General features: G+C 37.8%; 1 protein-coding gene across 10 annotated transcripts in view; it reads left to right on the plus strand.

The window, feature by feature from the left end:
- Positions 1 to 16,241, plus strand: part of LOC109406167 (protein grainyhead) — an 827,965-nt gene that overhangs the window by 549,415 nt on the left and 262,309 nt on the right. For all 10 annotated transcript variants that reach the window (XM_062852842.1, XM_062852845.1, XM_062852841.1 and 7 more), the window contains exon 4: positions 15,207 to 15,375. In XM_062852842.1, coding sequence (XP_062708826.1) covers positions 15,207 to 15,375 — 169 coding nt within the window. The remainder of the gene's footprint in view (positions 1 to 15,206; positions 15,376 to 16,241) is intronic.

Raw genomic sequence — 16,241 nt, forward strand, 5'->3', positions numbered from 1 at the left:
GATAACTCTAAGAATTTCTGCATAGAGTCCTTAAAGAATCTATCTAGATATGTTTTCTAGGATTTTTTGCAGGAATTCTTTTCGAAATATCTTAAGAGTTTTTTTTTTTCTGGAGATCTTCAAAGAATTTTTACCAGAATTTAATTGGGAATATGTCCACAGATACCACCCGGAACACTTCCATAAATTTCTTCGAGGATTTTTTGGATGGTTTTCACCATGAGCTTTTTATATTTACTCAATAAACTAGGAATAATTAACAAGGAATTCCATCAAGACATTCCAGGAGTTTTTTTTTTCAGGAATTTCCCCACGAAGTTTTTCAAAAAAATCCTGCTGGAATTACACCACGAATTTCCCAAGGACTTCTACAGAATTTCCTCTAGAGATTCATTCAAGAGTGCGTCCTGAGATTTCTTCAGAAATCGCCCTGAAGATTTCTTCAAAATTTTCTTCGGAATTTTTTTTTTGAAATTTCTGCTCGCATTACTGCTGATATTCCGCCAGGGATTCTTTCAAAAAAATCTTCAGAGACTTCATTAGAGCGATTACTTCAGTAATTTTAGTGAATGATTTTTTCAAATGTTTTTTCAGTAAGTTTTTTGGAAATCCATCTATAATCCCATGAGAAATCCCTTCAGGGGTTCTTGCAGAAATTCCTACATGTTTTTTTTTCTTGAAATTGCCCCTGTGTGGCTCCAGTAAAAATAGCTCCTGGGATTCTTTCAAAGATTCCCGTAGGAGTTGGTTTAGATATTCCTCTGGGGATTTGGAACAATTGATTCCATAGAATTCCCTGTAGAACTCCCAGGATTCAGGAAGATTGTCTCAAGCGATCCCTTCTTAAGAAAACTCTTGGTGATATTTTTGCAGATTTCTAGAAGAAAAACTTGAATACTTTTTGGAGAGAATCCTGGATATCAATTCATTAAACATTTTCTGTAGTTATCTCTCGAGGAATTCCATGATGAATGCCTGGAAAATTCCTTACGAAACATCTTAAGAACCTTCTTAATTCCTGAAAGGAACAAAACACACACTTCCGGAGGAACCTAAAAGTAATTTAAAGAAAAATTGCTTGAGAAATTTCTGAAGATAATCCGTAGATGAATTTCTGAATAAGTCTCTTGAAATGTTTGCCGAACTTCCCGCTGGTGGAATTCTGAATTGAATACATTTCTCAGGGATCCTTGAAGGATTTTCTGAAGGAATCTTTAGAGAATTTTGGAGATACCTCTGGAATCGGAATTTTTCGTACACTTTCTAAAGAAATAATTACAATAAATCCCTGAAAAAAAAATCTCAAGAGAAAAAATTCTGAAGAAAAATCTTTCAGAAACAAAATCTGGAAGAAACTTTATTAGGGATCTTTTGAACAACTTTCTAAGAATCATTGAACGGGAAAGCCAACTGCAGATCTTGTACCGACTTTTCGAACCCTCTAAGCAGAATACCCTCTTTGAACGAGTGTAATCAGTTTCGTACCTTTTAATTCCGCCCTATTTTGCTTATCCTTTGACAGATACGCGTATTTCGACTACCACTTGTAATCTTCCTCATTGTCAGTTATCCAGTTGGATAAAAAGTACGAAAGGTACACTCATTCGAAAAAAAAAACAACTGCAGATATTCATACAAGGATTTCTTGAAAAAACTCTAGAAAAAGGTTCAGGAATAGATTCTGCAGTAATTTGTGCAAGAATTGTTGCGAGAATCTTCGGAGAAATATCTAAAGTATCACCAGAAAATGCATGAAAAAATCCTTTTGAGAAATTTTAAGAAAAATTCCTGGAAAAACTTGTCAGAAATTTTCTGATAAAATTTCTAGAGAAAATTCCGACAAAAACGTTCAACGAAATACATCAAGAACTACATGCACGAACTTCCATAGCAATCCTTGAAGGAAATTCCTAACTTTACCGAGAACGAATCCCAGGATGAATTTCCGTACGAATTTCTGAAGAAATTCGTAGACTAGCTAAAGGATGAAAATTTTAAGAAATTTCTTGAAAAATCCCTAAAGCAGACGTATGACGAAAATAGACGAAATCTATTAAAGAACCCGTGGAGAAATTTTCAAAGAAATGCATGGACAGGAATACATTCAAATTAGGATCCTTCGAGCAATGTTGGAGAATTCTTGAATTTAGCAGCTCTGGCGGTGTCCCTGAAGGTAATCATGGAGAAAATTCTTAAAAAGTACAGGACAAGGACTACGCTCTAAAAGAATACTCTGAGGCTAGCTCGGAGGTCTCTTTAGAAAGTTCTTGCTGAACTTATTAAACAAAATCCAGCAAGAATGCCCCTTCCGTGATAAAAAACATAAGAATTTCGTAAAAAAATCTTTATTAGGCGTAATATTGACGTCTTTCCTATGGAGGCTTGCCAGTATCGGGAACGCTGAGATTTGTAATCCTTGAGTAACCAGCTCTGATTTTACCATGACAGCACTGATTTCGTCGCAAAACTTCACCTTCCAGCACATTGCGTCGAAGTGCAAAGGAACAACTGGCCACGATCCGGGCGGTTGCGGAACGCAAGCAAGCATAAGTGCTTTCTGATGGTGGCTATTTGTTTCGTTATTCACCGCGCGCTGGTGCACCACCGTTGCAATCCAACAGGTTGTACCTCCAGATGGACCTGCATCACGATTTTTCCTACATTTAAGCTTCTTTCGGCGCTATGTGCCGTGATTTCGCGCACACGAAGGATTTGCGCGCCCCATGTCTATCTACCTAATGTAGCGGGGCGAAAAAGGTGTTGAAAAATTGTTACTTTGCATACAATGATGATGATGGCCGCCGAAACGAACGATCTCAGCGCGGGAGCGCGCGTTCAGATGGTAGATGGTTTCGAAACGATTTTAACGTGAAATATTTTCAATTTGTTTTTTCGACCGACATGCAATCTCCGCTTCGCACCCAGTTAAACCTAACCTCGTTAGAAATTCATCACCTTTTGAGCGGCGGCAGCTGGTATGCTGGCAGAGATAGATGTTACTGCCGCACAGAAGCCATCCGAGACGAAGGTAGGGTAAGAAATCAAACTTTGAACTAGTCAAATTCTAATCTTAATTTGAACCATTTCAAAATTCATTAAAACGACGTACTTTTCAGGCAAATATTGTCTCGAAAAAGATGTTAAACAACTTTCCGTAATATAACCTGATAAAATGGACTTTAAAAGCATTGAAAAAAAGCGTTTTTGTCATGGAAAACAGGCAATTGAAAAATCACTGTGATTTCACCCATTTCGCTCCAGAGAAAGTACATTTTCGATGCACTCGTACAGCTTATGCATTGTATCACACGCAATATGTGAACACGTCAAATGAAAGCTTATTTATCGTAGAATCGACCAATCGAATAATATTCCGCATTATTTGTCATAAAATTATCAAATTTAAGTGATTCTTACTTGGAGAATGTTATCTTAAGTTGAACCATTTGTAATCTAAATTTGAACTAGTAAACGGGGGCGAGCTTCTAGTGTTGGCCTGTAGATTGCGCTAGTGGTTGCTTTGTTTACTCTTGGGGATGAAAAAATCCAAATTTATTTTCCAAATTCCTAAAGAATTTCGAACATTCTGAGTTGAGATTCCACTACCTAATGAAAAATAGGAATGAGAATTAGCAGATTCATGTGATTTTTCATTGTTTAGCATGGAATTGGCTGTTTTGTGAGTTGCTCGAGCTGCTGCTGCCAGTAGTTCAAATTAAGATTAAAATTGGTTCAAATTATGATTACGATGGTTCAAATTAAGATTAAAATCATTGTTGATAAAAAATCAAATATTTCAATGAAATTCGGTGCAAATACAAACTTTTTACCATTTAACAGAAAGCTTATACCCGTGGCTTTCATGTACATACGATTTTGCCGTAGTAAATTATTTCCATTTGGGAGAAAAAATCACTTAAAATTTGCACTGCTTCAGAAAGCCGCAATTTGGTTCAAATTTTGATTACCTACCCTACAGATCGTTATCACACCATCGCGCATCGATTCGTCGTGGTCGTTCTCCTCTAGGATTGTGCGCTTCCCTCCACTGAGGCGAGGTTTCATTCGGGCTCGATCGTTATCTCAAATCGTCGAGTGTTACCGATTTTTTTTCTTCCTCGTATCTGCCACCTTGTGTCGATGTCGTTTAGTCTTTGAGTTTCACAGATTTAAATAAGAACGACAGCTTCTTGAGACCGTAGTGTGTCTCCTTTCAGCATTTTTTTCACGGCTTATTACAGTTATAGAACACAGTAACGGATTGTCTGGAAACAACAGTTTTGAAGGAGCGCATGGAAATTCGGTTGGAAGCAAGCTGCTCCTCGATCCACGGTCACCTGCCATATGCTTCTCTGAATTACGCTAGGAAACGATCAGCTTGAAAACGGTCGATAATCACATTAACAAATTCTTCAAATGTGAATCAAATGTTTTCATCCATCAAATTGGGAGCGATGGTAGCAGCAAGCATCGGTAGCTAGCAGCTACCGTGGATTAAATCACCCGGAACGCCAATACACGCATTCCATCATCAATGGCGGCACGGTGGCCTCCTTCGCAGGGATCTGCCGTGTGTAGGTCAGCTTTGCCCGGTAGTGGGAGGAGGAGGAGGGTAGCCAGTTGGAATCCGCTTCGGGGCTCAAGGATTACCACCGAAAAAGCATCGGAGTGGAAGGGTTCCCTAATCCGAACTGACATTTATTTGGTGCGCGGTGATGTTTGGTCTCTCGAAATGATTTTCTACGGTCCCACCGAACTTCATTTTTATTGGGTTATTGAAAAAATACTCTTTGAAACTTGAAGGTTTGGAAACGGATTGCATAACAAGAAATTAATAATGCATAAATGACCTCATACAATTAACTTTTCGTGCCGAACAACGTTGTTTCATACAAAGTGAACATTCAGCATACTAACCTACAGAGCAACGCCACATTTTACTCATGATCAGAAAACCAACAAAAAAATAATATGGAAATGAGACTATTCATATAATTTAAGGTATGCATACTCCCTTTAACGTTTCTACCGTTATCACTTCTTGTCTGTCGCTTTTGTCAGTGTCATCATTATCACTGGCGGCAAGGCTGTATTTATTTGCATTAAAATTTTATGGCCTTATTAACTGCACACAAAAACAGACAATAGTATCATCACCTAATAAAACAGCACGCATTCAACAAATTGGGTAAATTCCAAAACTAACCGCCATTAGCATTCAATCTTTGAATAGAACCAATTTGTGCTATTATTCCAGAGACGCACCGTGAAGAATTCGCTCGCTTTTATCCCGAATTTCAACCAATTTCAGGGAACAAAAGCTATCCCAATCCAATTCGTTCGCTCAAAAGAGTGTGCCATCAATTAACCATCCGTCGAAATCGTTTCTCGTCTCACTTCCTAACCACCCATCATCACGGTCTTCGATAGGCCTTCCGTCAAAGAGGTAGACGGAGACTTTGTCAACGTCGAAACACATCCCACCACAACGGAACCACCTTCAGGCCAAAATAGTCGCAGAGGGACCCATAAAACAGTCCAAAGACAAAATCAGAAAAGGAATAAGAGCACGCGGGTCGTAAATTTTATAACACCTTAGTTTTCGTTATTATGCTGCGTCTCAATCTGCATAGATATGGCACTGCCTGTGCGTCAAGTGGCGCTGCTCCCGTCCACTCGTAAGCACTACAACTGGACGTTGGGACGTTCCGAGTGGAAGGGAATGCCAATTTACAGTCTGGTTGTGATTCTTTCAAGCCATTCATAAATAAAAATGGTCATTTGTTCTTATTACCAAATCCAACAATCAAACTTTCCGTTTTTTTCTTGTGTCTTCTTCTTATTTCTGGCTCTACGTCCCCACTGAGACTTGGCCTGCCTTGCTTCAACTTAGAGTTCTTTGAGCATTTCCACAGTTATTAAATGAAGGGCTTCCTTTGCCTGCCATTGCATGAATTTGTATAGTGTGTGGCAAGTACAATGATACACTATGCCCAGGGAGTCGAGAAATTTTCCCGACCGGAACGGGAATCAAACCCGCCGTCTCCGGATTGGCGATCCATAGCCTTAACCACTAGACTAACTGGAGATTATTTTTCTTATGTATTTTGCTGAATAAGAGAAAACTATTAGTTTATTTTTCAATAGAGCTACAAGGTCTGGATCGGAGACAAAGTACGGACCACGCCCAAGCAACTCAAACTAACGCTCGGTATAGGCAGCATCAACAACATCCCACAGCAGCGTCCACGTGTTCTTCTTGAAACGCACGACGAAACACGAATCTCTGACTGCATGATTTTCTGTTCGACGCCTTTTGGTTATATTCAAATAGCATGCTATGTTTGTGTTTTTTAGTGGAATGCTAGGAGATTTTGTGGTTAAATTTCGAAGTTTTTTTTTAATTTTAATGGTACTTGAAAACAGATGTCTCATTCAAATATTTTCAGTAGGAAACTTAATGTGTGACGTACTTTTGAATTTTCAATAAGAGATTTCTGATAAAATATATTCTAAAGATTTGAACAAAAAATAAAGTAAATAGTTTATAAAACCTTGCAAAAATGCTTGAAGCATCTTGAAATATTTTCTCCTGTGTATTTTTTTAGCAGCTTATTCAAAGATTTATCCATGGAATCCCTCAGGAATGTTTTGCAACTTGCCAAAATGCCCGTGTAGCTGCCGGCTTAGAATAGCACTATGGACCACCTGTTCCGGGGGTAAAAATCCACCAAAAAGGTAACCCCAATACAAGGTGTCAGGGTTTAAAATATGCTCGAACTTTAACAGAGCCCGTAGCGTGGGTAGATCACGTTTTTGGGGTTGCATTGCGGCGAAAGATCTACCAAACTAAACCCTAGTCCTACCTGCTTCCAACTAGCGGAACAGCATATTTCAGTAATCAAAGAAATAGACTTTTGGCCTTATTACATATCACACCTTGTTGAAAGTGAAAGATCTCGGTTTTACGTGTGGCCGAGATGGATCTTGAAACAAGGAAAAATGGGTAAGTATTCTTAATCTTTTTTTTTTCTTGTGTTCACTGTTTTGCAATAGAAAGGACTAGTGTTCCGATGGATGGTCATTTATTGAAGGGATCCGATTTTGACTGACAAAGGAGCGTGTTAAATGCGGACCCTATCAATCAGAATCCTTCCTTGCGATTGTGTTAAAAATGACTGCTGCATGGACTACTGTATCAAAACCGAATACATTATAACTTCTCGAAGGTGATAAAGTAATACGACATGCACTATAAGATACACCGGGCAAGTTGAAACGGGTGGGGCAAGATGAGACAACAAGTTTTGAAATAGATTTCAATACAATTTCTAAATTTTTCTTTCGCTAAAAGATTGTTTGAATAAAAAACTATGTGTTATGGCATTCAAGCTGTTTACCATCAATAGATAACATCATGCTAACCCGCTGTTTCATCTTGCCCCACCCGTTTCAACTTGCCCCGGTGTACCTTACAAAGGACACGGGGTATACCACAACAGATCAAATATTGAACAGAAACAAAAATAAACTTTCAAAAGTTTGCTTGTTGCTAAAAATAATTCAAAAATTTCAAAACTACATAGAATCTGCTGACAATTCTGTTCGTTATCATTAGTAAACTTTGACCAGAGATTCAAAAATGATTCTAGAAGAAATTTCGAATTATGTAAATTCCAAATTCCAAATAAAAAATAATAAAAAGAATTGATGAAATTGCAGACGCCATTTGTGAAATTGTTTAATATAATTTTGAATAATTCCAGTCATACGAAGCACCGACCAGTAATGATCAAGAGTTTTTTTGCTCCGTGCCTCATAGCCAGTTGAATTAGAAAACACGAACTCATTCAATCAACTTTCAGAAAATGGAATAGTTTGTTATAAAAGCATAATAATATCATTAAAATAATAAAATTTAATAATTATCTATTTCCGTCTACTCCAATTCTATTCTCGGCGCAACATATTGAATTCATACCTTCATTACTTCAAAAAGACACTATGGTACAATGGACACTATGGAAGAATACTTCATCTGTAGATGTGAAAGAATCTGTTTCATACACATACAAATCACGCACACATTTGCTTGCATCCTCCCTGTGACGAAGAAAACATATTTAGGGTAGGTAATCAAAATTTGAACCAAATTGCGGCTTTCTGAAGCAGTGCAAATTTTAAGTGATTTTTTCTCCCAAATGGAAATAATTTACTACGGCAAAATCGTATGTACATGAAAGCCACGGGTATAAGCTTTCTGTTAAATGGTAAAAAGTTTGTATTTGCACCGAATTTCATTGAAATATTTGATTTTTTATCAACAATGATTTTAATCTTAATTTGAACCATCGTAATCATAATTTGAACCAATTTTAATCTTAATTTGAACTACTGGCAGCAGCAGCTCGAGCAACTCACAAAACAGCCAATTCCATGCTAAACAATGAAAAATCACATGAATCTGCTAATTCTCATTCCTATTTTTCATTAGGTAGTGGAATCTCAACTCAGAATGTTCGAAATTCTTTAGGAATTTGGAAAATAAATTTGGATTTTTTCATCCCCAAGAGTAAACAAAGCAACCACTAGCGCAATCTACAGGCCAACACTAGAAGCTCGCCCCCGTTTACTAGTTCAAATTTAGATTACAAATGGTTCAACTTAAGATAACATTCTCCAAGTAAGAATCACTTAAATTTGATAATTTTATGACAAATAATGCGGAATATTATTCGATTGGTCGATTCTACGATAAATAAGCTTTCATTTGACGTGTTCACATATTGCGTGTGATACAATGCATAAGCTGTACGAGTGCATCGAAAATGTACTTTCTCTGGAGCGAAATGGGTGAAATCACAGTGATTTTTCAATTGCCTGTTTTCCATGACAAAAACGCTTTTTTTCAATGCTTTTAAAGTCCATTTTATCAGGTTATATTACGGAAAGTTGTTTAACATCTTTTTCGAGACAATATTTGCCTGAAAAGTACGTCGTTTTAATGAATTTTGAAATGGTTCAAATTAAGATTAGAATTTGACTAGTTCAAAGTTTGATTTCTTACCCTAATTACATTTCACCGATGGAAAAATGTTATTTATTTGATTAATTGAGCAGCTTTTACTGCTCTGTAGTTCCGCAGAGCTTTTGTGGGGTGTGAATTAATGGACTGAAAATTGAACGGCGACGAAAAAACATTCGCCGACTGCTGCTTTGGTGTGGTTTTCTTTGGCATATATTTGGAGTGAGTGGAGTGAAATATCAATGTGAAATTTAGAGGATTCATTCAATTTTCAGTGCTATAGAAGTTGGTTATTGATAGTCTACATCTTTGGACTTCCATCTATTCTGCTATTGGCTTAGGTAAATTGGCATATCAGCGATTATTTATCATTTCCCGTATGACGGGAATTAGTAGTTTTTTTTTCCTAATTTGGAGCTGAAATATAAAAATAGATTTCGAAGCTAATGCAAAATAATTCTTAAGGAATTTTAAAATGAAAATCGAACGACGAAAATTAGACGAAAATTTCTATATGTTGTCTACCTAAATAACAGTTTGAGGCAGAATCTAGCTATTTTTTTTTTGACACAGACATCTCTCATGAAATGTCGGGGCCCGTGGCGCAGTGGTCCACACGTTCGCTTCATAAGCGGATGGTCATGGGTTCGAACCCAGCCCCGGCACTTGCAATTTTTCGTCATTTGCTCTTCCCCCCGAGAGCAGCTGGCACCTGACCCTCTTCGGAGCATATAGCTCTAACGGACCCGGAATTTGGATATCGGCGAACCGCAACTCATAATGGACGACCCTCAATTGGACTGGAAAAGGAACAGCAGCCAACCACCACCAGCATCATCGTGCTCATCATCATCATCATCGTGGACAGGGTAGAAAAGTTGAAGCAGCACAAGGCACCAGTTCGATACAGTTGAATTAGAATAGAATACATGTAGGCGCTGTACAAAAGTGTAAGTGCAGCGTCCAATTGGAATCGCTCACGTAGTGCCCAAGTGGACAAAAGAGCTGTAAACTAGGTTAAGTGATTAAGAATAAAAAAAAAAATCTCTCATGAAATAATTAACATGATATGATAAATAAAAAATAACTCTTAAAAGAAAACTCGAGATGAACCGGTTTAGAGTTAAAAACTGGTTAGTAAAAACAAAAATTGTCTGAAAGGAAAAACTCCAGAGAAATGAAAAGTGCAATAACTGAAATAATTGCAGGAATAATTTCAAACAAAGCTGTTGGAGTAATTACTGTTAAGTTTTCTCTGGGAAAGATACTTGGTATTTCCAATTTTTCAAATAAATAAAAATGCTAATAAAACTGAGGAGAAGCACGTAGCTTTCGGGAGAAAATTCTCTGCATAGTTTGTTAATGAACTTCTAAGAACTCTGGACGAAACATAATTTCTTAGAAGTAAATTTGGATGAATTGGTCAATGGGATGACGATTTTCAAGCCGAATTGCCACTACAATTCATTTTTTTTCTTATCCTTTGACTGTAGGAAACGTTCCTTGAACTATCTTTTTGAACTAAATAGAAAAAACTCAGAAATGCATTAAGAATTTTAAGTAAATATTTTTTTATGAAATAGGTGGACCTTGAGTATTTATCTGCAGGTTTGTTCTCTTCGTCATGAGGGATTAAATTGCCTGAAACTTTATCAACTTCGTTGAAAAAAAATGAGGTTAATTCTGAGCTCAACAGGTTTTTTTTTAAAACACCCCATGACTAAGGGTACAAAACTGCTGAAAATACATAAGTTCCCCTACAAAAGCACGTAAATTTTTAAGTCACAAATCTTATCAGAAATTTCTATTAATATTTTCCCGTTTTCAGAACTTCACTTACGATCCCAAACAACGTATTAATGTTACCTTTTTAAATCAACCTTTGGAAACAGTTGTTTTTATTTTGAAAAAATTTACCAAAATTTCTAAAAATATATGAAATTTTTAATGTTAGCTAAATTTTTCAATTTAATGTCTGTTCAGTTCAGCAGTTTTCGGTGCATTTTTATGGTAAATTATTTCCAAAAATCTGAAAATCCAAAAGTTTGGAAGTAAAGCGTAGGTCCTGAGATGATCTAGTCGAGGGTTATCATTCTCGTCAATACATATAAGGGGCTGTCCATAAACCACGTGGTCATGAGGGGGGGGGGTTCGGCCTATGAGCATTTTGTATGGACGAATAAAAAATTTAGTATGGACAAATGACCACGCGGGGGGGGGGGTCGGTTGAGAAATCTCAAAAAAAATGACCACGTGGTTTATGGACAGCCCCTAAAAAAGTTTTAATTTCTACCATTTTCATCAATCACGCATTCAAATGTTTTTGGAGACGACCGACGGATTGGCAGAGTTAACCCTCTATGGTTGGCTTTTCGGTCAGGTTAAATTATAAGCGGGGTGATACTATTTCATCCGACGTTTCGACCTTTGGTTTGAGTCTTCTTCAGGGAGGTTATATGGATACCGATATAACCTCCCTGAAGAAGACCCAAACCAAGGGTCGGAACGTTGGATGAAATAGTATCACCTCACTTATAATTTAACCTGACCGAAACGCTTACTATAGAAGGATAACCCCACACAATCAAATGTTTCTCAATATTTTTGTAAATGAACATAAGAAAATCTCTGAGATAGGCTAGAAGTACTCCAATGGAGTTCCAATTTCACAAGTTTTTTTTTACTAACTTGATATTATAAGTCAATAATTCCAACAGGAAAATCCTTTGTATTTTAAGTTACTAGTTATATTCAATAAATTGACCAGAATTAGGCTTAACATTTTTGGCAAAAAAAGTGCATCTGATATTTTAGATTTTGGTTTGGAGTTTCTACTGGAGACCTAAAATTTTCTTAAGTTAATCGATGGGAAATATTTCAATACGAAGCTCAACATATTGCATTTTTGCAGAGAATTTTCCCAGACATACTGCAAGGAATTCTGATAGTAATCACACCTTGGAATACTGAAGGAGCCTAAACAAATCATATTATTCTGGGATTTCTGTCATAAATTGATGTTAAAATATCTTCACAAATCTGAACTCTGAAATGTGAATGATTGTTATTTCAAAATTGTTTTCAAAATTCCTAAATTGAAAACTCCTAATTGCCTTTATTGTCTAAGAAGATTTACAAAATCCTTTTCTCCTCCATAAGTAATCCTTATTCTACAGACACTCTTCAATAAATTTGGCCTGAACTGCAAGAAACAATGACTCAAGGAACATTATCAAAAATGTTGTGAGTAGAGCGGATCTGGTGTGATGGGTAGAACACTTGACTATCACCCCGAGGACCTGGGATCGAATCCCACTCCCCACAAACTCACACAATGTGAGTTCTTCCTTCGGAAGGGAAGTAAAGCGAGATGAACTAGCCGAGGGCTAATAATCTCGTTAAGGCGGATACAAATTTAATTTTGACTTTTTGTCTCCCCCCCCCCCCCCCTCCCCTTCAAAAAAATTTGTCAGGATTTGGCATTTTGAAGAGGCAGATAAAAAAATATTTATCAAAATATCGGGTTTTGCTAAAAATTCTTTAACAAATCCGATGAGTTTTTAATATTTTTCAGATTAAATACTTTATTATTTTTATCCCCCACCTCGACTAGCCAAGGAGTAGTGGGACAAAAAGTGAAATAAATATTTGAAACGGCCTAATACAGATAAAAAAAAATGTTGTCACGATATCGTTTAAAAATTTCCTATTTTTTATGTATGTATTGCAATCTCTTAGAGCTTCTGTTAGGAATTCCCCTGAATCCTGATTCTCTAAATGTTCTGCGTATGATTCAACTAAAACTTGAGTATGAAAAATTTTGCAATAATTCTACTGTCAATTGCCCATGACAAACTTTATCATTAAAGAAATCTACCAGAAATGTCTGAAGAATATTTTTTCCATATGAAATCTGTTTGAAATTGCTGCAGTTTTGAACCTATTGATTTGATTTTTCGTTCACGAATAGTACTGAATGTGTCTTCCTGAGCACAAATTTACAAAAGAATCGGGTGTAGTAACATTAACTTTATCATTACCAATGACATAGCCAATAAAGATCTCTCTCCCAGTATAAAAAAATAGTAGTATCAGTATTGGCATCAGTCTCAGTCAGCGTTTCAGATTTCCACTTTGCATCTTTGTTCTCAGTGGAAGCCACTCAGTAAAGAACGGTGGTCGTTTTATTTTTGTGTGGCATATCAGAGACAATAACAAACTCTGGAAAACTGTTGGAAATCTCACATGAAAACTATTTATTCGTTTCTTATTCGCATCGGAAGTGATCGACTGACGATGCGATTCATGACTCGTGAGTGACTATAGAAACGATATTTTTTCATAGCTTCGAAAAATATTTACTATTTTCTTTGCTATTCTCGTATTTCATCAATAATACACTACAAATTTACACATTACATGTGAAAATTGTGTGCAAATTATGGCAATAGCCGTATCTTTTGCTTTTTCATTCTATCACTATCTATCATTCATTTCCATTCACCATTCATTCAAACGATTCTGAACGAGCGAATATGAATGTGAGCGAATATGAGCGAGCGAACAGCAACGAACAACAATGGCGTTGCGTAGTTCGTTCGGGACAACTCGTTTGCTGCATCTTTCTCGACTCGCGTTGGAAAAAAGAAGTGAATATGAGCGGAATGATGCGAATACGCGGACCACTGGTTGTCTTATCAGTTTTGCTGCCTGTATCAGTACGAGTATCACTGATTAGTATCTCCAATTATAGTTACAACAGAAAATATTTTTAAACATGTAATGATACAGCTCGATGGGTTTCTCGGCTCCTTCATTTTTCAAACAGCGTGCTCCTTGCAAACCGTTTTTTTTCAATAATCTATCCATAATCCCGGTTCAAAACAATGAGAAAAAAATAAATAATGGTTCATCCAGACAATTCCGTAACTTATTGGTCCTTTTAACATCGAGCTATTGAGAGTTGATTGTAGGTGTAATCGTTCTTATATCTCCAAAACCTCGGGAACACCCCACTGTATACTCAAAGGATTGATATTTTGGCCTCCGCCCAAGCTCCGTTGCTTTTGTTTTGCTGATCAGGTGGGGTGGAACTCCATCCTCCCTATCGAGGAAGGTTGAACAGAAGGAGGCAAGCGGAGAGGACGCACACAATTTACGACCGTAGTGGCAATTTTATTCATCTTCGCCTTCGTCTCCATCCAGCAGTGCTCTGTCCTGTCACCAGCTTCCAATCGCGCGCGCTCGAGCTCGCGAGAGATGAAAAGATGAGGAGTTCAATAAAGATTGGAAAAATTTTATGAGCCTCCGCGTTCGCACATGGCCGAGGAACCAAGGCGGTTATCAAGAATTTATGTTAATTCGCGTAGCTTGATGCTCTGCGAGTGAAGAGTGATTTCATTAAGAAATCAGTTCAGGCCCAGCGGCTGTTCCCCTGGTACCGTGACATGGTGGTGGATTTGTACGGAGTTGTTCAAAGAACGGCAGTTTACAAATACCTCTCGGAGGACGGTAGGACCGGGAGTCGATTTTCTGACGAACACCCTGGCGAAAGGGTCCAACAAGATTCTGCCACTGATCCCGATAACGCTAAGTGACGATTAGTACGCGCGATTGTTTTTTGCTTGGGAAGGGGACACACTTGAACATACCTGAAGGTGGAGTGCAAGAATCGCCATTAAGTCAGCGGTAAACTTTATAGCAAACATTACATTTCCATAGCTAAAAACCAAAGTGTGTTTAATTTAAGCCGTAAAATTTATAAAATATTATGTACTTTAGTTATGTTACAATAAAAGCATTGAGCTCGAGTGAACCGATTAATTTAAAACCGAAAGAAACTGGAGCATTCCGTCTGCGCTCTGTAAGTGCGCGCAACCAACGGCGTAAAATGACTTGGCACTTGTTGCGCCTTTTACATCCTTATTCGCTACATTCGTGCGAGCGTGCAACAGCTCGCTCACTTCACTCACATTCGCGCCACCGTCACTCAGTCAGTTGAACATTTTTTTTAATGAAAGAAAAGCAATTGAACCGCATGACGACGACGACCACGTCGTCAGTCGTCGTTCGTCGCCGTCACGTTCACAATTTATGACGATTGTGAGTACCGAGAGCCCCTAACTAACGATTTGCCTTCTCTGTTTTTCCTCTCTCTCTCTTCCGTTCTCTCTCTCTCTAGTATCCCCGCTACGAAAATAAACGGGCAAACCACGCCTCTGGACGTGCCAGGCCTATCGCAAAATGATATACAAGGCATACTTGGTTCACACCCATCACCGCAGTCGATAAATGTCAAACGCGAGCCCGAAGATCTACGTAAAGAGCCGAAAAATTCCCGAAGTCAAAAGGTAAGTCAGCCGGCGACGAGCGCGCTACTGCGCGCTCTCTGCGTGGAGTGCGGAGTGGTGGTGCTGGCTGGTAGCACTACAATGGAGCGTTTTTATTCGAATTATTATTTTTTGTCTGTGCTGCTGCACAGTCTGGGTGGTGTATAATGTAATAATACAACAATAATTTGCTATTTTGCTCTGCTCCCTCTCTGTTGTTGAGCGCGCGCTCTCGCAGGCATTTGCGATGAATGGATTTTCAGTTTGCTCATTGTTACGGTTTTGTGAATCATTCTCCTTCTGGCTATGTACGCGATCAGTCTTTTGCGTTCTATTTAATTGCATTCCGGTGTGAAATGAATTTATCCTTATGCTTACATTAAATAGCGAGACAATTAGGGTAAATTCATCGAATTTAGTTTAAAATATCTGCATCATACACATCAAGGTTGCAACCATTCATTTGCAAAGATTTACATTCATTTGCTATTATCTCAGTTCAGAACCATGCTATCGAAAAACAATGTATGGATGAATTTAACCTTGTAGTTTTATCTGAAAGTTTGCCGAATAACATAGGGGTCGCACACGCATTCCAAAGTCGTGAGCGAGCTGTGAAGGCAACTTTCCACAGCGTGAATGAAATTTACATTCACCGCGTGGAGAGTTGCCTTCACAGCTCGCTCACGACTTTGGTATACGTTTGCGACCCCAATGTTATTCGGCAAACTTTCAGATAAAACTACAAGGTTAAATTCATCCATACATTGTTTTTCGATAGCTTGCTTCTGAACTGAGATAATAGCAAATGAATGTAAATCTTTGCAAATGAATGGTCGCAACCTTGATACACATCAATGTATCCAACATCCAATCTTGGCAAGGCA

This window comes from Aedes albopictus, chromosome 2 (assembly GCF_035046485.1).
Source record: "Aedes albopictus strain Foshan chromosome 2, AalbF5, whole genome shotgun sequence".
In the NCBI taxonomy this organism is placed as follows: Eukaryota; Metazoa; Arthropoda; class Insecta; order Diptera; family Culicidae; genus Aedes; species Aedes albopictus.